Here is a 25,168-nt window from a genome sequence, read left to right on the forward strand (position 1 = left end):
GGGGGAAGACGAATACAACTCATATACAGCTCATGATTCCTCTTTCTTTTTAGGGGGCGGGGGGCATCATCAACATAATAACAAGGATAATAATAATAGGGTAAGATTTGGATCAGATCACACTTTGACATCCCACCAATATTATTTCATTTTGAATGTATGTCAGGTATAAAAATCTTAAATATTACACTATTGCCCGTTACACCACTAACGTAAAGTTTACAATATATTACTTGAAACACGTGTTTACTAGGCATGGGAGGGTCTAGAAAGTTTCAATGAAATTGCCTTATGGGAATTGTAGGATATAGTGTTTTTGGAGTTGGATGTCATGGACAATAAGTCAGAATTTGTCCTCAGTGCTGCATTGATTTTGTTCATTCTTTCTTTTTGTCTCTTTCCCAATTTAGTGGAAGTGTTTTGGATATTTGCCAACTATTGGTTTAGCATTTCAATGCAGTAATGTCTCTCATAGCATCATCTTTATATGCACACAGTTATAGTAACTATTGATAGGTAATAATACGTAAGCATTAATTGAAAAAAAAAAGCAAAGTAAAACAGTAACAGTAAAAGCCTCTGGATAAACGTTATGTTTCCAGCTACAGAACACAGAGCAGCAACTCAGGGCATCCTCCGTCTTGAGCAATAAAAAATGGGGGTGCCCAAATAGATTGCAGAGCAGACACCTCAGAGCCCTGGAATAGCAGCCTCTCAGTGGGAGTCCCTCCTACAAGGCAGCCAGTATAATTAGCACTGTCAAAGGAGGTCCCTGAGCGAATGACACAGTCCCCCCAATTCATGAGTTGAACACTGTCACAAGGAAGAGGTGGAATAGGGATATTCACTGGGATGCTGTGGTCTTAGTAAGACAGCTAAATACAACAGTTTGGGCTTTAGTCCCTCATAGGTATGTGTTATCCTAATTGCCAAACTTCACCATCTTTCTGTGAAGCATTTATGTATGTACTTGAATAATACAGGTAACACTTCATGCAGCAAGAGAAATAGAAACAATAACAAAAGCGTTAGAGGGTAGAGGTATGAAAGAGAAAGTCAGAGTAAGGATGGAGAACATTACTACCTCCCTCCTGCCCTCCCCCCCCCCCCTCCCCTCCTCGCCACCAAGCAGAACCAGGAAGTAGCCCAAGAGGACTGGAGGAGTAGGGAGAAAGGAGAAGTGGAGCCCCAGGCGTTCTGTGGGTCACCCCATCATAGGCAGCTGATGCCTGCCTGTGGGATACAAAGTGTCTGGGTGGGTGGGGGCAGGGGTCCCATAACCATCATTGTTGTACTGCTCAGAGACTCACTGGTGCATGGAAAGCTACAGCACCAGCATCTTCAGTTTAATGGAACAAATACACCTGGAGCTTTGCTTAATGTAGTGACCCTGTACATGTTTTGTAGGTAGAAATGTACAAGCTATACTTCTATGACTGCAGCTTTCTGGGACAGAATTCTAAGAGGGAGCTATAGATACATAGAGCACCACCTTATGGACTTTAGGATATCGATTCTCAATGGTGCAGCACATTTTCTACATGCAGACATACATAGGCCTGCTAAGAATGTGCAGGCTAAGAGAGAGCAGCTAATTACATGCGAGTCAGCAACACTGGATTTCCATCCACGCTCTCTGTAGCACCTCCAGTGAGATGACAGCAAGTTGGCAAGCCCTGCAGCTGGAGGCTTCTCTCTCTCCCTCTCCATCCCTCCATCCTCCCAGGATTCCCTCTGTTAGATTACACACTTCGATGTTCAAACTGCCACTTTCCCAAAAAGCCATCCAAGCTGCTGTGGGATTGGACCGTGACTGCGACAGCAGCAGATGCACAGGCTATAGGGTTGGATGATGCAGTGTGGGTGTTTGTTTCCGACACTGCTGGAAATGCTACAAACCATCCAATGACAAGTTAATCCACTGCAGTTGTACCTATGCCAGGGCTGAGCATATTAATGCTGCTTTAGGATATGTTATGCTTGTGTGATTCATAGGTAAAGAAAGTGGGGATTTACTGTTATGATGACTCATGATGAGTCACCTTGTGCATATAGACAGAGCACAATAAATGATGTATGAAATAGTGGAAGACAACTTTACGAATAGGCCAAAAAGTGGTCAAGCGTCCTCCTGCACACTTTTTCAACCAATCAGAATCTCTGAAACACAACAAAATGGTGGCAGCCAGCCCTTAATATTTACTCTATGTCTTTTATCAGCTGTTAAAGATAAAACCCCAGGTAACCAAGGCATACAGGAAAGCAGCTATACTGGAAACACCATTCTTATGCAAATTGGCACACAAGCAAACAACATAAAACTTCTTTGACCTCCTGACTTCATGTTTAATTTCTTGTGTGGCCTGCAATAAGAGTTACCTAAGATTATGGTGAGACAGTCAGTCAGTCAGTCAGTCAGTCAGTCATGTCCCTTGCAAAAAAACAGCCTCTTCTGCCCATGCTCAGCCATGACAAGGCTTTGACATCACTGTCAGACTAAGAGTGACTAAAACTGACAATCCCCTTTACCTCAGAGAAAGAGAAATAGGAAAAACACTCAGCTATTGGGGAGGAGGGGGGGACAGTGAAAGAGGAGGGATGGCGGAAAAGGCCTGGATGATTCACACAGCACGCACCGCGACGGCTGAAGTAGCTGTGTCTTGGAGTACATGAGTCATGTTTATCATGCAGCAGCACTAGGTAGGGATTGCACAACTTTCACTCCATTAGAAATGCTGCCTTAGTGCAAATGTTTCCTGATGATGGAAAACAACAGCTCTAATGCCTCTAAAAAGCTCACAGTGATAGGGGCTCACATCTTTCACACTAATTTCACGAGCCATGCTGGGAGGCTGCAGCAGCAGGAATGCTGCCAGAGATCTCTTGCAGAAATTTGGATAGATCACTTGAAACATAGCCCAATATCTTTGCTACGTTCAAATAACATAGTAAAATGCCAAAACGACTTGTGAGCATGCAAGCATGAGCATCATTTCATTGAAGAGGGAAAACTACAAGAAAATCAACAGGATGGAAACATTTAAGGCAACCATGCTGAAATCCCTCTCTCTTCGTTAGCCTAGCTTTCCTAAGAAGGTCAAACCAAATTTTTAATTAACAATACATCAACTGAGTGTGTTTTTTATTGCCAGGGCAATACGATAGAGTGTAATATTCCACCATAAAGCAGAGTTATGGCTCACACAGTAAAGGTTAAAGCGATGATGGCGGGAACAGCCCGGTCCACCTTAAAAAGTAAAACCCTACAGTGGACAGCGCCGTGGTGCTGAAACAGCTCCGAGCGACATCTGTACACAAGAGGAGAGGGGAGGAGGGGGGCGACAGGATCTACCGAGACTTTAACGTTGAAATCACACACACCCCGCGTGCGCCATCGCCACAAAGGACACCTTAAATGATCTTTCCAGTGTCATATTGTGTAATCTCGGTGACGTTCGTGGGGAAAGGTTAAGCAATTTGGCGTGCTTTTTACGTGAAAATGGCGCCCGTTGCTGCTAACCCAGCCCATTATAGTACAGCTATAGCTACAACAAAGTGGGGGGAAAGAGGTTGGAGTGTATGCCGCATTATAAAATGATACTCAGCCACTGAAATAAAGTATATTAAAGGGGGAGTCAAGAGATGATACCCAGGCGAGGAGGAGACTGATCTCACCTTGTTCTTACAGGCTAGGAGGCGACTATTTATGCTCTAGCTTGGATGTCAAGAGGCAACATGATCCACCAGCATCTCACAGAGAGACAATTACAGAAATTCACACTGTAATAACAACCCACAAACACCCGGGGTTGTTCAGTACCGCCGGCAGCACCAACAACAGCCCCCACTATCTCACTATCGCTTTTTCTTACTTTAACATCGACTGTTCCTTCGCTTCCTCCTTCTTCTGTCGGTCCATGACACCGAGGATGATCTTCCTCTCATCCTCAGTGAGGTGGCTGAGGTCCGGCATCTCCGGCATGGCGCCGGCCGCTGAGGCAGCAGCAGGGCCAGGGCCGCCCCGGGGCCCGAGTGGAGCAGACATCTTTTACACACAGTGGCTAAAAAAACGAGAAAAGCACCGTCAACCAGCAGCATTCTGGGCGATAATTTATGTTACATTTCATGCCGTCAAATTTCAAATTGGCGGTCGGTTTTGCTGGAGGCACCGTGGCTTTACAGACGGCATGACATCTCGGTTAGGAGTATCATGCACATATTACACCGTGCTGCAGAAATAAGCGTCAAAATATTAATTAAAGGCTTCATCCTGATCTATTAAATGCTCATAGTGGGGTTATGAAATACGCTGCAGCCGAATGAATTGCCGGCAAACAGGGGATTTTCAAGCTGTTGCAGGTCAAATTTACACATGGACATTTCTGAAATAGAAAGGATTAGAAATTGATGCCCTTAAAAAAAGCAAGAGTGCACAGGCTGTAGGTTACAACCTTCAGGTATTCCAAACATCCATCCATCCAGGGCTTTTTAAAAAAGGCAGGGAAATACTGAAGATAAAAAGCTCTCTTGCCTTTTATTTTGCAGTCATGTTAAATCCTGTCTAACCCATCGCTGCCATCCTTTAGAAAGGTTTCACTCGCATGTTGGAATAAAAGATGCCCGGTCCGTCCTTGTTTGTTTTCGTTTGGAGTCCTTAACCCTCCTCTGTCACTCTGGTTAGCTCGCTTTCCTCCAGGTTGGTAATTCTTGGAGATTTCTTAAATGCACAAAAATGGATGCAATGAGAGTGAGAGAGAGGGGGAGTGAGAGGGGGGAGAGAGAGAGAGAGACAGAGCAAGAGAGAGAGTGAGAGAGAGGAGAAAAAATAGGAAGAGGAGGCGGAGCGATGGAAACACGTAGAAGAATAAAGCCGAGAGGACGCTGGATGTTCATTGACAGCAGGCAGACAGCTGCAGCAAAAACACGGAGTGGAGATGCTGTGTGTGCAGCTGGAGCAGCACTGTACCAGGAAGAGCATCATGCATATTTCATAACCATGACCACTGTGACAGGAGAAGATAGAATATGACTAGTGACGATGACTGTTTCTGCAGGTGTGGCAGGGGTTCCGATCAGTTTTTATGATTTGGTGCAAGCTGGTGTGAGTAATGTGATGATAAATGGAAGTAAATAAAGCTTAAGCAGTTACACAAAGCCAGACAGCTTCATTGATGAACTTCACTGTGAAAACAATATCTTCTTTACTCAATTGTCAACGTTTTTAAGCAAAAATGTACAGACTCTGGTCTCTCCAGTTTTAAATATTAGCTAATTTAAAATGAATATTTCAGGGTTTGGGACTTTAGTCAAACAGAATTAAACATTTTGAGAAATCACCAGGGGCTCTCCACTTTTCCTATTTCCTGACATTTTACAGACCAAATGATTGAATTAATAAACAGGACAAAAACCACTGGTAGGTTAATTGATCATGGACATGACTTTCATCTGCATGCCTATTTCAAACAACAGAAAGATGTCTTCGATTACACCTGAAAGTCTGTGTCAGCCTCCCTGCAAACCCTTTCTACTGGTATAATCCTGCAGTACTGGGGGGCTGCCATTTCAGGACCACAACCACTGTCCTGGGACTGCATATGTGCTCTAGTTTTTTCGCAAAAGCAATTCCATTTAGGGTCACAGCGGTTAGAGGTGCAGTATGCAAGTTTGGAAAAGATAGTTGATTGTTGCGAAATACTTGACCTTGATATGAGACTCACCGTCCCAAAGCATCCATGTTTGATGTCCTGGGAATGAGACTCCAGAATTGCATACTGCATCTTTAATGTTAGGGTTAGTTACTAAACAACCAGGGTACTAGGAATGCTGTCCTAACACTGCAACATCCGGTGCTGCAGGAACATGCTACTCCACTCAGGTGTCTTTAACAATATTGTTCTTCTCATATCTGACCCCTGACTGAAAGTCCCAATTCATGATCCCTGACCCATTCCCAAAGACAGCTCCCTCTCTCAGGCTGCAGTGTTGATAGGATTTACAGGACCGCATTAGGGGGATAGAGCCTCTACCTCATTAGGGCTGTAAATGAATTAGAACCATAGCTCTGACCTGCTGAAACAAGTCAAACAGAAGGGAACTTGAGTTTGAATTCTGAATTATTAAGATGCGGATTAGAGCAAAATAACTTAGTTTGGAAGATTTATTTTCTTTTAAACAGACTTTACTGTTAAATAGTATCTGCCTCATATATATAGTTTTTGAGTGGAAGAATGTTACCTAGCCTGTAGGAAATAAGATGTTCCAAAACTGAGGGGAAACAAAATTGAAGTTTTGCAAATAAGTAAACATCTGCCCTTACTCTTCTTCAGGTTGGTTATTTTAGAAATGTCAGGATTTAATATCCAGTAAAACAGCTAAAAAGTTTACTTTAAATCACCATATTAAGAAAAAAAGGGTGGGAACTATCCCTGCATGGATAAAACACTTTCCAAGTTTACTTACGGTGTCTGTATGCTTTAAATAAAAAGTTAAAATTAAAAATTAAAAGTTAAATCAATCAATCTTTGGACCTTACTGAAACATCTGGAGATCACTGCCATTTATGGAGTGATTGCCCAGGTGTATTGTAGAAAGAAAGTAAGGGTTTGAAGTTAACTCTCAGGGAGGCTGCATCATGGAGAGACTGTCCCACTCCATACATGATTTGTACATCTTTTAAAGTCCAAGCACTTTAAACACTTTCAAGGTATGTAAACCAAGCATTTCCAGATGCTCCAAGTCTCACATCTAAATTGTTACTATAAATTAAACAGCTGCTTATATTGTACATTTGCAGAACACAACAAATAAATGTGATGGAATCGTTTCATTTGAAATATCAAAATATTTTTCAGTTGCTTGAGTGATTGTATCAATGAAACACCAGATGAAGTTTGAAAATTAAGAATTTAAAGGGAATATATTCAAATTAAAGCATATTTCTAAGCTTGAAAACTTAAGTTAAAATGAAGCATTTTACAAACTTTCAAGACTGTTAACGAACCCAGTGTAAATCATTAGCCCAAATTTGTATTACTTATCAAGGTGAAACTACAGAGACAGACTTCTTGGAGGAGGATCATGGATTCATCCGGGACGAAGTGACGACAGCAAACTTTGACAGTCCATGGAGTGTGGCCAGTTGTAACAAAACACTTTTGCTTGGAGAAGTTGCTAAACGGCATGTCAATTAAAGCATACTGAAACCTTTATGGAATCTCTGGTATTTTTTTGAAACTTTATTATGCTGGTCTTAATTTCTTACATTGATGTTGATCCTGAAATAAAAAATACAAACTTGCTAAAAGCAAAATGTGGGATTAGTCAGTCGAATACAGAACTATTGGGAAAAGGAATCCTCCAACAACTGCTTATTGAAAAGAACAGCAGATCTTTGCTTTAGTGGCAGAAAGAGAATGCTCTACATTTTACAAAATGTATTTACAGTCTGTGTCCTTGTACTTCAAATGATGCAGAACTGGTCACGTGTCCTTGCACAACTGACAAATTCAAACTTTTCCCCCCAATCTTAGGTGAGATCAGTCTGCGTATGTCCCATGCGAGTGTGATCTTGGGCTCCACCTCATCTCTTGATGGCGGCTCTTTCGATCTTCCGTCGTCTTCTCCAACTCTGCCTATTTGACCACTGTCACAATGTGCTTCTCCTTCTCGGAGACCACAGGAACACTTCCTGGCTTGCTGTGCTTGCGGACATTGCTCTCCCTGAAAAACAAACAGAGGAAGAGCCGTGAACAACTCAATCTGTTGGTGAGAATATTCAGGAAGTGATGGCGATGGAGAGAGAGAGAGTGGAGCAAACAGAAAGGAGGAGGGAGGAAGAGACCGAATGAGACTATTGACCTAACACCTACGTCAGCAACAACACTAATGTACCCTGAAAATGATGCATAAAGCATAGATAGTAAATCACTCACTGTCCAAACACATGTCTGACGTGTCACAATACCGCCAGTAATTAGAAAAACAAGCCTCAGACTGAGCTATGAATCACTGGACGGCAGGGCAAACTGGGACAATCAATCCAGCATACAGGCTGTAAATGAGTATGTAAGGGCTATGGAGATCATGTCATAGGGGACAGTCACATCACTGAGATTTTCCATTAGGCTGCTGTGACTGTATAGGTCAGATCTACCCTGGCAGCAGCCCAAGTCACCATCACCTCTATGCAGACACAGAGGGGGTGTCATGCCATTCCTATGGATACATTAGCTAGCTCCATTCATATTCCAAAAGGAACAGAAAATAATGAACACATACTTCCTTCGGCGAGCCTCTTTCATAATCCTCAGCTCCCTGGTCTGGTGGTAGATGTTCTTGGGTAGATGTCTGTGACGAGAGATGCGTCTGATCTGCGGGTGGTGCTGGAACTTCTCCTTCAACTTCTGGCTGTAGTTGATTGCCTGCCTCTCTCTGGGGGCCAGCTGCAGGAGACAAGGGAGGATGTGTCGGTCAGATCAAATGTTGTTTTAGACAAGACGGCACCTTGTTCTTTAAGCTGAACTGAAGACATTTTCTCTTAAGGACTCCATACATTATCTGGAATTGCTCTTTTACAAATATAGCACACGACAGATGATTATCCATGTCGCATGCACATAATTGTAAAAGTTCCTGTACTTTTTCTGAGCATGTTAAAGACTTATTGTTGATGTTGATTTTCGACCAATCCCATGACAACTGTGAAAGCTATCGACTGATGTAGATCATGTGATGTGATTTAAGGCTCAAGAACAGCAACCAAACAGACCTTGTCGTGACATTATTTTGTCAACTACTTGCTCGAGTAATGAGGCCATGACTTAAACATGACTGCTGACCATTGTCATCGAAATATATATATATATATATATATATATATATACATATACACACACACACACACACACATCTATACACATATACATACACATACACACACAAATAAACATGTCTAATAGATCTAATAGATGGGTCCTCAGACTTCACACTTTGTAGATATATTGCTATCAGATCAACACGATCAAGGATACACATTCAGACAGATTCCCTCCATTTCAGTTAGGTTTAACCAACAAGATACAACATGTACTTGAGCTGTAAGATGGAAAGACACTGCTTTTTATAGATCTTGTATATTGTGTGAACTCGCACTACATGTTTTCATTGCTCACCCTGCCCAGATTGAGTGGTGCTCATACTGAAGTTAAGCCTGGAACCTCTGATCGGGTTTGCCAAGCGACAAGTTTATTCAAACATCATAACAATGATGACAAATAGAAAGAAAGGTGGCATTACTTTGTGCAATTTTATATAATTTTCTATTTCAATAAAAAGAAGAAAAAAGGTTAAATTTAGAGCTGCAGATGGCTGGAACATGCTGAAAATCTGGTCTGTCTGCTGTGCAGTAAAGTTCAGTTTTATAGCTCAGCAGTCGCAGCCAAGACTAGTTATAGCCACAACATGTGAAAATACTACTTCAATAATATTAAAACAGTCTACCTACAGTTTTGAAGAGATCTTTGGACAGCAGTCATGTGGGGAGAGTGGTGTCAATCTTCTCATCTAGCTATAAAAGATAGCCAACAAGCTTATTTCCCCAAATGTCGCTTCTAAGGGACAACAGTCCATCTCAAGTAAATATAGGTCTCATTTTCAGGCACTTGAATACGTGCTGAACCAGTACTGTTGATCTCTAGTGACGACCATCTCTTCATGGCTTCTGCTGGTGACACAAGTGTAATCGGATGTGTTTTCCTAAATGCCTTGATTCCAGTAATGATGAGTTTTCCCAGTAGACAATTATGAACGGGGCATTCGCTGCTGACCACAAGATGTCTTTTGCATTCAGCTCAGGTGGCGTTTTGTTAATTACCAACAGTTACGGTAGGCTGTCTTACATCATAAAATGTTGGCCAGTGGAGTAAGCAGTAACTTCCACTCGACAACGTGCTCATTCAAAACGGAATCAATGTCTGTAAAAAAGTGAAGACACCAGCTCAACAACATCCCTCCCCCTCTGTCTCTCTCATAAAAACCAGCAGCTACTCGGACTCATCTTGGCTCAGGCTGCCCTCCTCGAAGGCTTTTATTCTAATTGAAAGCAATGATTTGTCTCAGATTCAATTTGTTGGAGACGAGCGGTTATGTGCTGATCCTGTTGGATCAAACTTAATTCCCTGGATACACACATGGTTAGCTTGCTAAACACAGTTTGTATGATCTCGACAACATGGATATGATATCACAAGAGGATGAATGAGACTTGGCAGAGGCTGAAGTTCTATCAGTTAATCACATGGTTAAAAGTAAATGGCTCCGTTAGCCAGTTATGCTTTACATTCTTTGATGTTGCAGGGCACAAAAACAGGTACTAAGCTTGTGTTATAGTAGCAGCTAGCTGGAACAGCATTAGTCTGGATCCTCTCAATTCAATCTCGATTTTCCTAGGGGGGGGAAACACCTCTGGATGATGTACAAACCAGTAATTAAAGACGACCCTCAGCTTATCAGACCAACGAAATGTGAAAAAGCGATGAAAGTTGTGGCCATGCTTAGTCATCTTAAAGCAGGAAAAACAGGCTGCCTGGTCCCAAACTACAGCTAAACAGTACACTAAAATATGTTTCAATCTTGATCCATAGTTGGATTATTATATTAAACCCGCACACTATGAAATAAACCTTCCTGCATTTACTTTCTTGATCCCATCCCAGATACATCTGACCAAATAGCAGAGTGAAGGCATTTTGGTTTGCTTGGATTTTCTCTATGTGAAAAGAAACTGAACCACAGGTTACAACAAGTTGTTTTAAACCTAAAACTCCACTGATTTTGCACATCAATAAGACAACTTTGGTTGGGTCTTAAAGATACAAGTCTGAAAATGGAAAAAAAATCTGAAGGGGTGGAGCTGCACAAGAATGACACCCCAACCATCTCTGGTTCTACCGCTTATAGTTGGACTTTTCTTAAACTTCCTTTAATGTACCTGATGACATTACAGGACTAATGCTTTGACTGCTTGTGTGTCTTGCATCCACACAGAAGACATTTCAGCCACACCACTTGCCCGGCTCACATGTGCCTGAGGAAAGGATACACTTGTGTTTTCAATCAATACAGCTGTCTACAAAGGCTACATAATGGCTCGAGTTTCACTTGCACGCAAGTGTTTTTTTAGGCTTCAAGGCCGTTTTCTTCTGTTTTACATGTGTAACTACACTGACTGAGTATTGGGTTCTGACACGGGTGAGCAAACAGCAGTACTGTGGCTCAACACTTAAAGCGTACACACTGATGGAAAATTTAAGTAGTTGTTGCTGTGCTGCTTTCACTACATAGCTTGTGTATAGAGGTCTCTGACCACTTTTTGGTAATGTCAATATGTTCCCCTGCAATCAGTTTTACAAGTATCAGAACTAATAGAAACAATGGACAAATCTAAAAATAAGACCAAACTAAAAATAACCCACGCATCCTTGAATTGTGACTCATTCGTCAGACTGTAAATGCCTTAATATAGATCAGAGTGGCACATCTTCATTTGATCAATGGAGCAGACAAATCCAACAGTAACACAGCACATCACCGTTAATCGATCCAAACTTTTTAAAATATTTCAGGTTCATCAAGTAAAGGAAATAAATTTTACCCTATTAAAAATAAAAAGGAGCTTCAACATGTTTTAGCTCTTGGGGTATAATTTACACTGGAGTCAAAAGGTCACTGCGTACAAAGTTATGAGTGAAAGAACAGTGATGTGCAGCAGCTGATAGCGAAACTGGATCCTGACACAGACAAATCCTCTATTCAGCATTTCTTGATAATTAAAGACCCCTTCAGTACAACTTGATTGTTAATGCTTCATTATGTTCAGAGTGGCCCGCTTTAAGTGATTGGCCGATTTAAACTGCTGATAGGAGCAGCCCTTGTCTGATCTCTTTAAGTGCAAAGCTTGCGAATAAATCTTCTGTTACACAGTGACAGTAAAACAAGTGCCAAAAGCGGGCCAATTTTCCACTCTGAAGCTGCATTAAGAGAATAAGCAAGAGTGAATCCGATTAGGAATGAAAGATGGCTGTTGGAGATGGCACATGAAATGGCATTGATCTTTATTATTCAGCCATAACTGGGATTTGGGGCATTGGAACACTTCCCAGCATTTTTACAGGGGCTTTATTTGACAGTTGATTATAACATAACATTAGGGCCATCATTTCTGCTAAAAAAGCCTATATTATCTGAATACAATACATGTGGTACTCACCAAACAAGATATTAAAAGTCAGTGGAAATTTGTCTAGAAAAAACTGTCTTTTAGCTGAATCTGTTGTTGGTGATTTGTCAAACGAATGCACAAGCTTTTGAGTTTTTTTGGACGTCCACCTGCCACAAGAGCCACTGTGCCAATTGTACTTATTGAGAGTGATTCTATCCTAAGTCAGCATCCATCAGGGCATTTGGCAACAGTAGTGCTGTTGCTCCTGGCATAGTCACCCACTCTTACTCTGCTGAGGTGGGCCCGGGGCCACGGCTGTGTCGAAGAATGCAGCTACCTCATAAAACAACATCAGGTAAAACACTGGAGGGAGATACAGCATGCAGCGAGTCTGACAGCTACGGAAAATACAGATGTTGAATGGTGCACAGATCACCTCTTAATCTTCGGCTCACCAAGGAGCAGCAAATCAGCAGCAAGTTGCCTTAATTATGAAATCGATGAGAGCTAAAAATCTAAATGAAAGCAAGACAGATAAAGAGAAGACAAGGCGACTCACCACTCCTAGTTTCTCCGCTGCGTTGGCTTTCCACAGTCGGATGTTCATTTCATCAGAACCACTCAGGATGTACTTGCTGTCTGACGACCACTTTATGCAGATGACATGCTGCATGCGTTTGGTGTGGTACACTTCCCTAAATTCATGAAAAGACAAAATACACAATGCTTTCATCGGCTGATAGAAAAACAATAACAACAACATGCACTTACACATTCAACGTTACAATCACAGGATTACAAACACCCACACGGATCAGGAATACTATGGTGCTATAACACTCATCTTTAAGAATACGGTTTTAAATTGTGGCTCATAATGTAGGACAAGGATATTGTGATACAAGACTAGATTTCATCTTAGATTTTGGATATTGTAATATTGCATAAGGGAGGCCTTTTCTTGGTTTTAAAGGCTGCATTACAGTAAAAACAAAATGTAATTAAATGTACTTGTCTGAACTTACGAGACTGTATTCTATTATTTGCTTTTACTCACTTTGTCGTTATAGCCACATTACTGATTATTAATCAAAAACCTTATTGTGTAAATATTTTGTAAAAGCACAAATAGTGAACCCTATGAGATTGTCACAATATTACCAAGATAAACATAATGACAGTTCAAAGGACACCAATGCCAACTGTCAATAGGAAAAGTTGAAGTTTTCCTGACCTATCCATCAACCTTGTGGCTTTATAACGTCACTTCCTCAGTCCAAGTCAAAAGTCATAATGAACTTTTCACTGCAGATGTTTTGACATGTTATAGCTAGGCCTGTCCAATAAGATTTTTTTAGGACAATATATTTTCACAGAAACTATCACAATAAATTATAGTTTAGTTGATGTTGTTTTAGGACCATTTTATGCCACTGATATAAGAGCATAATAATCCAAGTACATCCTTTTCCACAGCAATGACATTTAAAACATTGCAATTGAAAAAAATCGTAGATATATAAAACATAAATAAATAAAATACAATCAAAACAAATAAAATAGACTCAGGCTGTTAAAAAAAATGTACTGAGATAAATATTATATTATTATAAATAATATATAAACAGCTGTTTGGGAGATTTTTTGGCAATACCCTCTGCCTGTCAAACACCTGCAGTATTACTAAAAAAGCACAAAAAGTCTGCGTTATAACGCGTCCACTATAAGAGTGGCGTATTGTAGTGTAGTGTAGTGAATGTGTGTGGAGTGAGTGGACGAGCAAGAAAGAGCCAGCGGGTGATTATGGTGAGAGCAAATGCAGAACCATGTCCAACTAAGGTTTTTGTTCCCGGCTGTGTAAACTGGGTGAGATGGTCATGTTTTAGAAGTACTCTCAGGTTCGTTGTATTGCCAGTTTGCGTTGCCACTGTTCTCATACAGGCTGGTAGACGTAACTGGGTTCTCCTCGCTCATTCGTCGAAATCCGAATGGTTCCGACAACACACCGGCTTTGGCCCCAATTCCATTTATTCCGCCGAACTTTCTGGAATTGTGCAGCCATCGGGAAACCCAGTTTTGAGCAACACACTCACTATGCTTCAGCTGGCTAGTGTCCGCACTGTGTGTGCATGACGTGTGTATGTAAGCCCCGCCTCCCACAGAGAGCAGTTGACTGACAGGAGAGGGACAGGAGAGGGACAGAATCGGCGCTACTGGCGAAAATGTTGTTGTTATGTACACAAACACGCATGTAAACAACAATTATTGAGTCCGGAGAAAAAAACTAGTAAGCCATTTCACATGCAAAATAGCAGGGCCATGGAAGTGGCTAATCTTAATTAAATGCATGATTAATTGGGCCCATCATTAAAGTTAGAGAAACACCTGTGCTCTATCAATGATAAAATGTGTTAAAATGTGTGCTGGAAAAAGGTTCTATACTGAATGAAAAGTACCATATAGTTAAGTTATAGTTCAGTCGAGCCCCAAGTGTTTTCAACTGTTCATGCTGGAACTGTGTGACCATCCGTACTGCCCAAATTGCACAGCAAATGAAAAACCAATCTAAACACTTCTGTTACGTAGCATTGCAACCTGCCCATTCTATATCATTGTCCAGCTACATGGCCCCTCTTACTGTACACAACTGGTTATTTGTTCTTGATGGTGACAAAAATACAAACTACACTGCATGTACCATTACATCATATAGTAACCAAACAATGTTTTTTGTGGCTGAAATTGAGATTTAACAAAGCAGTAAACTATCCATTTTCTATGTAATGTAGATAAAGTGGTGTAATGTGGTCCTAAGCAGAAGTCCCGCTCCTTCTGTGTGTGTTGTAATCTGAGCTTCTTTGTTCTTTGTTGTTGTAGCCAGTCCTGAGACATGTGCATGTTAGTGCATGCAAGTACCCAGTGTGCTAAAAAGTAATGGCAAGGGGTGTCCATAAGCATCCCTATGTGATGAGCTGGGGATGAGACCCACAGCCATGCAGAGGAAATCTCTGTTCAGACACTGAACCATAACTATGTTCTGAATGTCCTGCACAGCACATTTTATTCATCAATAAATTAAATCAACACGCTTTCATTATAAATACCTATAAAGTAAATATAATGAACATCACAGCCCACAAAAACTAAACGACTATCAACTACAAGTAATGCTTTGACTGCTTGTGCTGTGTTGGCTCATCCAAAAAAGCAGAAACCGTAATTAATTATGGACCAGTAATACAATCCCAGTAAACATAAAAAGGCAATGACAACTGCCGTTTTAGGTAAACTCACCTGCTGTAACCACCGTCTTTGGGGAAGATGCGGATTGTTTTGTCAAAACTGGCAGATACAAACTCCTTCCCAGTTGGAGAATAGTCAGCATCCAGCACTGCAGAGACGTGGTCCATGTGCACTGTGACTGGTTGGTCCAGGGACCTCATGTCATATGTATAGAGGCTGAAGACAAAAAACAAAACAACACAAAATGATCCCTGTTAGTAAAACTGTGTTTTAGTGGAAAGCACATCAGTAAAATAATAATGGGACCATGCATTATTTATTCACCCATCTGTTTTTAAAAGTGTACCGCTGCTACAGACCAGGGGCCTCATGTATCAACGCTGCATACGCACAAAAATATTGCGTACGCCGTTTTTCCCCACACACACCACATGTATGAAAAGTGAACTTGCCGTGAGAATGTGCGGTGGCACCGCAAACTTTTGTCTGCAGGAAACTACCGGTACTGTCTTTTATGCTCCATTTAAAATGTGTTTCACATCTAAACTCAACCTACACACAACTGGCAGTGTGTTTACAGTTTATAGCTCTGGGAAAATGGAGGAAAATGATGTTTTCCACCCTCAATAACCCCTTCTAAATATGGGGGGAGAGATCATTTTTATTATCCATTATTATATTTTATATTTCACCTGCTTACTGCTGCTTACTTGTGCAATAATAGTATGGTAAAGTCTGTATGTTTTTTAAGATTGTATATTTTCTTCAGTCTTTATATTTTTGCTATTTCAACTATTTTCATATACATCTATGCCGAATTTCCCTTCGGGGATGAATAAGGTATTTCAGATTCTGATTAATATGGATCGCAATGTAAACCTAGTGAAACAAATTTATACACAGATAACCTGTTTTAATCACTGTGTCAAAGTCCCGATCGCCAACTGTTTTGCCTTTGATTTAAAATGCAGATGTTAACGCTGCAGGGGCACAGCAATCCATGACCCACAGATCCCTCTCTCCGGAGCAAAAACGTGTGTGGGAAATCCTTTCACAATAAGTCAGGTGTGGTGCACATTTGATCCCGTATATGATGATTAATTGGGTGTGTGGCTTATAAACTGATGCGTAAAAATGATTTTGGTATGCATGACGCAAAGGCTGCTTAGTTGGCACAGGAGGACAGAGACAACGGTAGAGTTTAGAAGGAGTGTGTTTAGGGACACTTCTGCCATGGTGCGGGCTTCTGTACGGCTGCATTTACAGCCACAGCGACACCTTGTTGCTAATCCCAGAGCTCAGGCACCAAAAAGCACATGTTCCTGCCTCCACCTCGGAGATCACCACGTCCACCTCACATGTAAGATTGCCTCTGTGTACCAACTCTTGAACATGTAAACACAAAACCTCATTTAGTGACAACATAAAGACATGTGAATCACAACATCCTCAACTCACTTGTAGTCCTCATTTGCACATGTGAAGTAATAGGCCTCCATAGGGTTCCAGCATACTGTGTTGCTCCTCATCGTCATGATAACCTATAGATGAAAATGTAACAGTGGATATCCAATCATGTCACTGTGAAGAAATGGGAAAGGTGCTTTTCTGCAGCAACTAGGGTTGAGCACTGAGAAATTATTACAAAAGTCTGATGTCAAAGGAATCGTGAGGATTGTGTTAAAATGTTATTTTCCTCTCATCATTCTCATTCCCAGTTGTATTTTTTTCTACAAGACTCAATTAATGTTCTTTTTCATTTCCAATTGTTTTTTTTTTTTTTATTGACTGCCATTTCACAAGGTAAACAAGCAGAACTGTGTCTGTCTTGGTGAAGCTCATTCTCCTCTCATCTCCCAGACTGTGAGACAGATACAGCAGCTAGAGCTGAGCTTAGTTTCAGAAAGGATTATTATTTAAATTATTTTATTTTATTTATTTTTTTACTTTTTGGAGCATTGGCCTGATTGGGCAACGAGATAATATTATTCACTGGCCCATTGTATGTTGGACCCTGTCATTTGGTTTCAGTGTTACAGTACTGTGCAAAAGTATGTACAATTAAATCAAATTAAACTGTATAAATGACACATAACATACACTGTATGGAGTGAATTGTGAATATGAATAACTATGAATTGTGTAAAATGTTTTAAAAATACATTTTCTTTGAAATACGCATCTGAGCTGTTTTTTCCGCCTTAAAGGAATTGAAACCCAGAACTGATAAGAACCAGAGTCTATAAGCAGAATTGGAAACAAATGATGCTCAACCCGCACAGCAACTGAATGGCAGACCCTACCTTTTTAAGTGGTGCTGATTCTCTCATGTCATAGAGCACTATACTTCTGTCAGAGGCACAACTTGCAAGAAGTTCAGTCTGTGGAAAGACATAAAACGTCAACATTAAAGATGTCAGCAGGGTGGCAGATCTAAATAAGTCCCACAATAATCTCTATGATGTGAGTTTGGACATGGACAGATTGTTAAGTTTTCTTCTCCTGTCTGGTGAACACATGCTATCTTACCTCCACAGGGTTAAAGCGGACTGCGCTGAAGCTGTCAACACCCCAAGTGAAAGAGCGGATGGGGCTGCTCCTCTGCTCGTCCCAGATGTCCACCTGCTGGCCACATGTTGCAAACACAGCGTCTTTCTGGTGATGGTCTAATCCAGTGAAGACTGTCTGCAAGTGACAAAAATGTCATTATCAATGTCATGATCACCTAAAGAGCAGGGATTTTCCATTAAATTGATGTCACCACAAGTAGCAAATGCCCTGCTCGCACCTTGCCCAGAATAGTATTGAGTGGCTCCTCTTCTTCTCCATAACCTGGCGCCTCCATTTTCCATTGCTTTATTGTTTTGTCATCACCAACCTGTTACAGTCAGCATGCAGATATAGAAAACAGAAGCTGTATTAGAGAGCAGCTAATGAAAAGATTAATAATAAGGAAAATGTCATATTCTAAGAGGTTTTATATGAAGCAGTCACCGTAAAGAAGGATGTTCCACAATGGCGGACTACCATTCCACGAACAAAACCTTCATGTGCTTGAAGTGTGCGGACACATTCACGTTTAGTCAGATTCCACAATTTCACCTGTGGATCAAATAAAAAATGTCAAGAAAAAGTGCAGAACATATATAACATTGTGCATTAAATTTCACAAGTGTAACATATGATGTTACAAGCTGAGGTGATGGGTTTAGACTTTTGGCAGTTAGTTACCTCCCCATCGCAGGAGCCAGAGAGCAGGGTGGAGAGGCTCTTGGTGTGCTTGGCCATGCAGTTCACCCCATCTCTGTGTCCATCCAGAGAGGCAAGGAAAGGCTTGGCGAACACTCGCTCAAGCTTAGTGGCATTCAGAGCCCGGGTGTACTCTCTGCTCACCTCAAACGGATGGAGTGTTGGGTCATAGTTTCTAGGGACTAAAAACAGATAGTAGTCACTCCTTTATAAGCTTTAATGGCATTTCACTTGCATATGCAATGCTATTCTTGTTTTGTTTTTTGTTTTTCATGTGAGCAATTCACAGCAGTGGCAGCATTATAGCCACCTGGAGTAAAAATACATACAGTACATTGTATTGCACACAACTCTCTATGTGGCTTATGATTATATAGTGGTATTTATGTTTAGCATTGTTTCACAGCTCATCTGTTAAAATTGCGTAAGTATGTAGTCAACAGTGACAATCTTTTATAACAACTTGCACGCATATTTCTTTTTTTTCGTTATATATTTCCCACGTGACCTACAAATCTCATTTAGTGGCGTTAAATATGCGCTAATATTGAGGCAGTTAAAAACATGCACATATTTGAAATCCATCCCATGTAACGTCACATTTAAATACAACAGCCGTTTCTCCACAACTAATTACACTGTGTTTATTTCGTCACAGTGTACTATACCGTAAAATTACACTTTTGACTGGCATTATTTTAAAGACGATATCTGGCTTGTATTTGTTGAGGAAAAACTGGCTAGCATCAGCATTAGCAAGCTGTGATTAGCCTAACCGACTGTAAAGTTTAACACTTACCACGCTGAATATCTAGTGTTGTCTCCCGGACATAATCATCCGGGTTCCTCGAGAGGACTTTAACTTTCATTTGGAAACAGAATTAAAATAGACAAACGCTTGAAAATGTCGTTGAGTTTAAGTTAAAAAAGAAAATTATTAGCAAGCATGAGCCATGTGTTGATGAAGTAGATTCGTTTGACCGCGTTGCATTGTGGGATGTTTAGTCCTCCTGGTTGCGTCACTGACAAGTTATCAAGGTGCAATATTTACCACAGAAAGACCGGAAATAAACGGTTTAGTCTTCAAATCACTATCTTCACTTTTTGGGTCAAGTAAGTGTTAGGAGCTCCCATGTATAGGTATTATAAGATATGTTTAAAGTTTCTACCAAATACTGGATGAAGTAATTTATAATAAATATATATAATCATCAATACGGTACACAGAGTAAAATTAATATTGATGTTAACACATTAAACGTTATCAGATTAAGAATCAGCATTACTGGCCAAATGCACACATACTTGGCCATATTTGTTTTTTGTTCTTACAATGTACAACAAAGATAGACAAATGTAAAACATAAACTTTTTTTTTCTTTTTTTTTTTTTTTTTTAGCAATTATTAGCGTTCACAGTGGTTTGTTAGTTTACGTTATTAGCCAGCTAATGCTGCCTTCGATGCTAATGAAAGAAGAAATTATTAAACCCATAAAACGAATTGGCTGATTGAACAATGAAATTTTACTTATTCGATCCAAAAACAAAAAAAATGTTATTTTCTGTTTTTGGTTTTGAAACAAAAAATATATATAGAAATGAATTACGGATTACCCGATGATATCCAGACCAATATCGAATATGCATATATTAATCTACACGTTTAAAAGCAGTGTGTGTTTAAATTATGAAAATATATCCTTTTTAGTTACAATGGGTGCTTAGTTACAGGGATATTACACAGGGATTGCTGGGACTGTACTAAATGATAATAATAATAATAATAATAATAATAATAATAATAACGAAAGTAATGTGTCCATTATACCCACAGTCTATGATTATACCCTGGCGTTCGTCTAAAATGGTTTTATATTGAAGGTTACGGCCGGAAGCACTGCTCCTACAAATGGAGTTTTGACATTTACTTCATAGTAGCAAGGTCGAGCAGCAGTGCTGCTTGACATTAGATAGTGTTACTTACCTCTGCTTTGGAGCGCCACAGCATGCCAAAAACGTGGCTCAGTTGCTAATACGAGATAAAGATGGAGACGTTTGAATAAGTCATTACTGTCTTCAAAGCAGGGTCAATGAGTTGTCGTCTGAGTTCTATAGAGTAAGATTTTAGCATTACCTTACGAGGTGCTTAGCTAGCTGACAGGAGCTAATTTATTTAACTACAGGTAAACATGAGTTCACCTCCGAATCACGGTGACGTTAACGTCACGGACAAAGTGTCCAGCAAGCCCGTTTCTGCTGTCTCAATAGTCGGACATGTCCAGCAGGTCTTCAACCATGTAAAGATAGAGAACTTGGCCGCGGGACTGAGTGGAGGAGTGGTGTCAACACTGGTGCTTCACCCTCTGGATCTGGTTAAAATCAGGTTTGCAGGTACAGGATAACATCATACGTTATATACTTGATTAATGATTGTCTATCGTAATAATGTCTTCAAAATCATTTGCAATTATTTGTTGGAAGTTAGTATCTTCATAAACCAGTTGTTTCATTTTCTTGAATGTAACCATGTGTGCAGGACTCTGGCTTGAAATCTGATATGTGGTACAAGGATATGATGCAACTGCACCATGCTGCCATGTCCTAACTTAAGTCATTTTACATGTTGTTGCTGTGTTATGTTAAACTTGAACGCATGACTTAACTTTGGTCTCTAATGTTCTTTCAATATAGTAAGCGATGGATTGGAATTAAGGCCTAAGTACAGTGGCATACTACACTGTATGAAGAGTGTTTGGCAGCAGGAAGGACTCAGAGGACTCTACCAAGGAGTGACACCTAATATTTGGGGTGCTGGAGCATCTTGGGGTCTCTACTTCTTTTTGTACGTAAGCTATACCTGTTGGATCATATCTGCACCATGACCTTTTAAAATGATCATAACATGTTATTTGTTCCCTTACAGCTACAATGCAATCAAAGGATACACAAAAGAGGGCCGTCAGACAGAACTGAGTGCCACAGAGCACCTGGTGTCTGCAGCTGAAGCAGGTAAGTCCTGCATATACCTGAACACTGCTGCCCTCCTGACACATTTACATACTCAACAACCAGGTCAACGAGAACATCCGGTCAATACTGCCCCGAGCTGGCCTTAGCAAGCAGGAGGCAGATACAAATGAGTACACAAGCCCTTCTGTTCATTCCCACAGGGTTACATGAGTCCACTTCCTGCTGACCAAATAGAGTTAGGGGCAGGACATTAAATTCTGACAACCCTTTGTTTTTATTAGGAGCACATGGCTATTACTGGGTAGGAACAACTTTTGCCTGCAAAACAGCCAAATCTATATCATGCATTTTCCAGCAAAATGCTAGAAATGTTCTAAAATACACATGATATTACTGAACTGTCCTTATGTAAACAGTTTGGGCTGTGGCTATGAGGTGGTTGTCGGAGCATGTTCAGAATTGTCAGGTCCTCCAGCTTCCTCCCACAGTCCAAGAAGTTGCTTCTTAAACCTAAGCTGCATGTCCTTAGTGTGAAGACCAGCGTGAATGTTTGTCTCTGTGTCAGCCCTGTGAAAGTCTGGCGACCTGTCCAGGGTTTACCCCACCTCACGCCCAATGTCATCTGACCTGAGTTCAGATAAGCAGTTAAGGAGAATTAATGAATTTATATCCGGAGGGGCCAATTAAAGAAAAAACATTAATGAATTGGTTAGCACAATTTTGGGGGAAAATGTAATTGCAGTTGCAGCTGTGTTATGATTCACAATATTTAAGATTATGACCATTTTTTGACTGTATTCTAATTTTAATGAAAAATATATTAAAATGATCATGTTAGGATGTGAGGATCTGTACCTAACAGAGATTTTTTTTTCTTCAGTGCGAGTACAATTTGTGAACCACAATATTTCATTTAGAGTGGTGTTCTGACACAAATTTTGTCCTTGAATAGTTCATATTGCAATCTTTGTAAAATTACAATTAGTTATGCAACCAAATTAAAAATACATATCAGATAAAGTAAATAAACATGAAAGGCCCATAATCCATAATCACAGCCCTTTATTTTGATGCTTGTTCATGCAGTTCAGCAATTTATTAACATTCAAAATACAAAAAATAAAATCCCATTGTGAATCTACTGTGAGTCTTGTGTCTGGTATGTTCTGACCCACAGAACCACAGCTGAATGTATTGTTTATCATCCGATGCTCTGTGAACTCCGGTCACTGTGGACTGCAAAAACTTTTCTTGCATCATGCCTCTTTTCCCTTTTGTTGAGGAGAATTACTTTATCCAGTCTTGTAGGACTTGGATTTTAGATTTCAGCCAAAAATCCCTGCTTTGACTGTGCTGGCTGTGTGCTAACTATCGTGTGTATCTAACCACTAAATGTGCTTCACAGAGTCTCCATGTGGAAAACATCAGCCTCATTCTAACACTGCCTACTTATCTTCACTTAGGCATCCTGACGCTCACCCTAACCAACCCAATCTGGGTGACCAAGACCAGGCTAGTGCTCCAGTACAATACTGACCCGACTAGTAAACAATACAAGGGGATGGTCGATGCTCTGGTCAAGATCTACCGCCATGAAGGAATGCCAGGATTATACAAGGTTAAACATCAGTTTTTATTACAGTTTTTTATTACATGAAAGTATCTTTGTACTTCCATTTAATGTAGCAATAAATGAGATGCTTATATTACCCACTGACTGATAAGCTTTTTGTGTAACACTGGTACAGTACGGCTGAAGTTGCCCTTTATATAACAAGGCAGAAATGAAGTTTAGTTTTTGGTCCATTAATCACCACTAGAGGGCATCATCAGCCTGTATTAGCAGCAGGAGTAGAAAATGTACAACCCATGAAAAATAGTAATAACAGTCAGAGTTATGAAGCTTAATGTGAATTCTATTAGCCCGGCAGGATCATTTCTACCAAATGACTCACTGAAAATCTGGCAGCAAGTCTTTTAACTAGGCAGGGAGCTTCAGATACAATGAAGTGAGTGGGCTTTTATTGATCATGCATACTGAGGGTATATTTGTGTGACTGACAATGCCTGTACTTGTCATAGGGTTATGTTCCTGGTCTGTTTGGCACATCTCATGGAGCGCTGCAGTTCATGGCCTATGAAGAGCTCAAGAGAGACTACAACAAGTACAAGAAAGTGCCATCCGATACAAAGCTGGTGAGTCATTATCCCTGTGAGCCACAAACTGTTGGGAACCATGCCCTGTGTTTAATAAAAGCCAGGCATAAAAGCTTGTAACTTTTCAATTTAATAAGCCTGATCCCACAGTGACTAACTAGTGCTTGAAGAAGTGACTCATCAGTTTTCCAACTCTGCTGTGCTCACTTCTCTCTCCATCTGTTTATCTGTGCAAACAGAGTGCATTGGAATATATCACAATGGCAGCATTATCCAAAATATTTGCTGTGGTCACAACATACCCATATCAGGTGGTACGAGCTCGCCTGCAAGACCAGCATAATAGATACAATGGAGTTATTGATGTCGTCAGACGGACTTGGAGGTATGATAATGATCCAGTCACAAAAGTGGCCAAACATGCCATCCTACACTCTCAATTTGGCTGTTAAGTATTGACCAATTTGAGTCATTTTGTTTTCCTTTCTCTGCAGGAACGAAGGCGCCATCGGTTTCTACAAAGGCATCATCCCCAATGTGATTAGAGTCACTCCTGCCTGCTGCATCACCTTTGTAGTTTATGAGAATGTGTCTCGCTACCTTCTGGGAAAAAATTAAAATTGGACGTAAAAGCATGGCATGGACAGCTGTAAAGACTCTGAGCTCACACAGACACTTTGGTGCCATTCAGAGACACAGAGAGACTGAAACTGAACTCTCAGTGCAGTGTACATGTAAATGTCCTGATGTGAGAAGCATTCATTTGCACTAAAAATGAATGAAGTGATTGCCAAATAGAGCAATCAATGGTGGATTTTCAGATGCATGACAAACACTTTGACTTGTGGGGAAAATTATGATTCTCTACACACCAAAGTACATGTAGATGTGATGAAGTCAGCAATTTTATCAGAGGAGTTTGACACACATTTCATCATGCTGTAGTTATGTTTACATTCTATTTTTCTAGGCAGCAGAAAGGAAAGGTTGAAAAAGATGATTATTGACAACAAATTGGAGATCTTCTCAGGGTTCCAGTTGTGTGTGTGTGCGATATTAGTTTGTTTTAGTTTTAATTATTTATTTCATGTGAACAGACAGCAGCATTGAAGATGCTTTTTGTTAAAGCACACCAATACAGTAATCGCACAATTCATTTTTTTACCCTGGCAACAAATTGTAACTGCATTGCTTTGTAACATTTTAATATAAAATCAAAACTGCGTTATCTGCATTGTTGTGTTTGATATATGTGAATACATTACATGTATTACTCTGTGGTTACATTGATTTAAGTGCAGAGTATTTCGAAACTCTTAAACATAACAA

At 40.4% G+C, this 25,168-nt stretch overlaps 3 protein-coding genes across 3 annotated transcripts in view; 1 reads left to right on the top strand and 2 right to left on the bottom strand.

The window, feature by feature from the left end:
* Positions 1 to 4,740, bottom strand: part of rims2a (regulating synaptic membrane exocytosis 2a) — a 155,522-nt gene extending 150,782 nt beyond the window's left edge. The window contains exons 1-2 of the mRNA XM_059339740.1: positions 4,532 to 4,740; positions 3,873 to 4,061 (exon numbers count right to left, since the gene is read on the bottom strand). Of these exons, the coding sequence (XP_059195723.1) occupies positions 3,873 to 4,045 (173 nt within the window). The 5' untranslated portion in view covers positions 4,046 to 4,061; positions 4,532 to 4,740. The remainder of the gene's footprint in view (positions 1 to 3,872; positions 4,062 to 4,531) is intronic.
* A 2,476-nt stretch (positions 4,741 to 7,216) lies between these two features.
* On the bottom strand, positions 7,217 to 19,715 carry dcaf13 (ddb1 and cul4 associated factor 13). Its single transcript, XM_059340279.1, has 11 exons — positions 19,512 to 19,715; positions 18,695 to 18,894; positions 18,458 to 18,565; positions 18,252 to 18,341; positions 17,993 to 18,148; positions 17,767 to 17,844; positions 16,922 to 17,004; positions 15,515 to 15,679; positions 12,780 to 12,915; positions 8,281 to 8,444; positions 7,217 to 7,722 (listed from the first exon to the last, which is right to left on the bottom strand). The coding sequence occupies exons 1-11, from the start codon at positions 19,579 to 19,581 to the stop codon at positions 7,635 to 7,637; spliced, it is 1,338 nt and encodes a 445-aa protein (XP_059196262.1). The 5' UTR covers positions 19,582 to 19,715; the 3' UTR covers positions 7,217 to 7,634.
* Positions 19,716 to 20,658: 943 nt separating this feature from the next.
* On the top strand, positions 20,659 to 25,089 carry LOC131977033 (mitochondrial folate transporter/carrier-like). Its single transcript, XM_059340286.1, has 7 exons — positions 20,659 to 21,103; positions 21,404 to 21,554; positions 21,636 to 21,721; positions 23,146 to 23,300; positions 23,765 to 23,878; positions 24,079 to 24,224; positions 24,334 to 25,089. The coding sequence occupies exons 1-7, from the start codon at positions 20,902 to 20,904 to the stop codon at positions 24,455 to 24,457; spliced, it is 978 nt and encodes a 325-aa protein (XP_059196269.1). The 5' UTR covers positions 20,659 to 20,901; the 3' UTR covers positions 24,458 to 25,089.
* The last annotated feature ends 79 nt before the right edge of the window (positions 25,090 to 25,168 follow it).

This window comes from Centropristis striata, chromosome 8 (genome assembly GCF_030273125.1).
Source record: "Centropristis striata isolate RG_2023a ecotype Rhode Island chromosome 8, C.striata_1.0, whole genome shotgun sequence".
In the NCBI taxonomy this organism is placed as follows: domain Eukaryota; kingdom Metazoa; phylum Chordata; class Actinopteri; order Perciformes; family Serranidae; genus Centropristis; species Centropristis striata.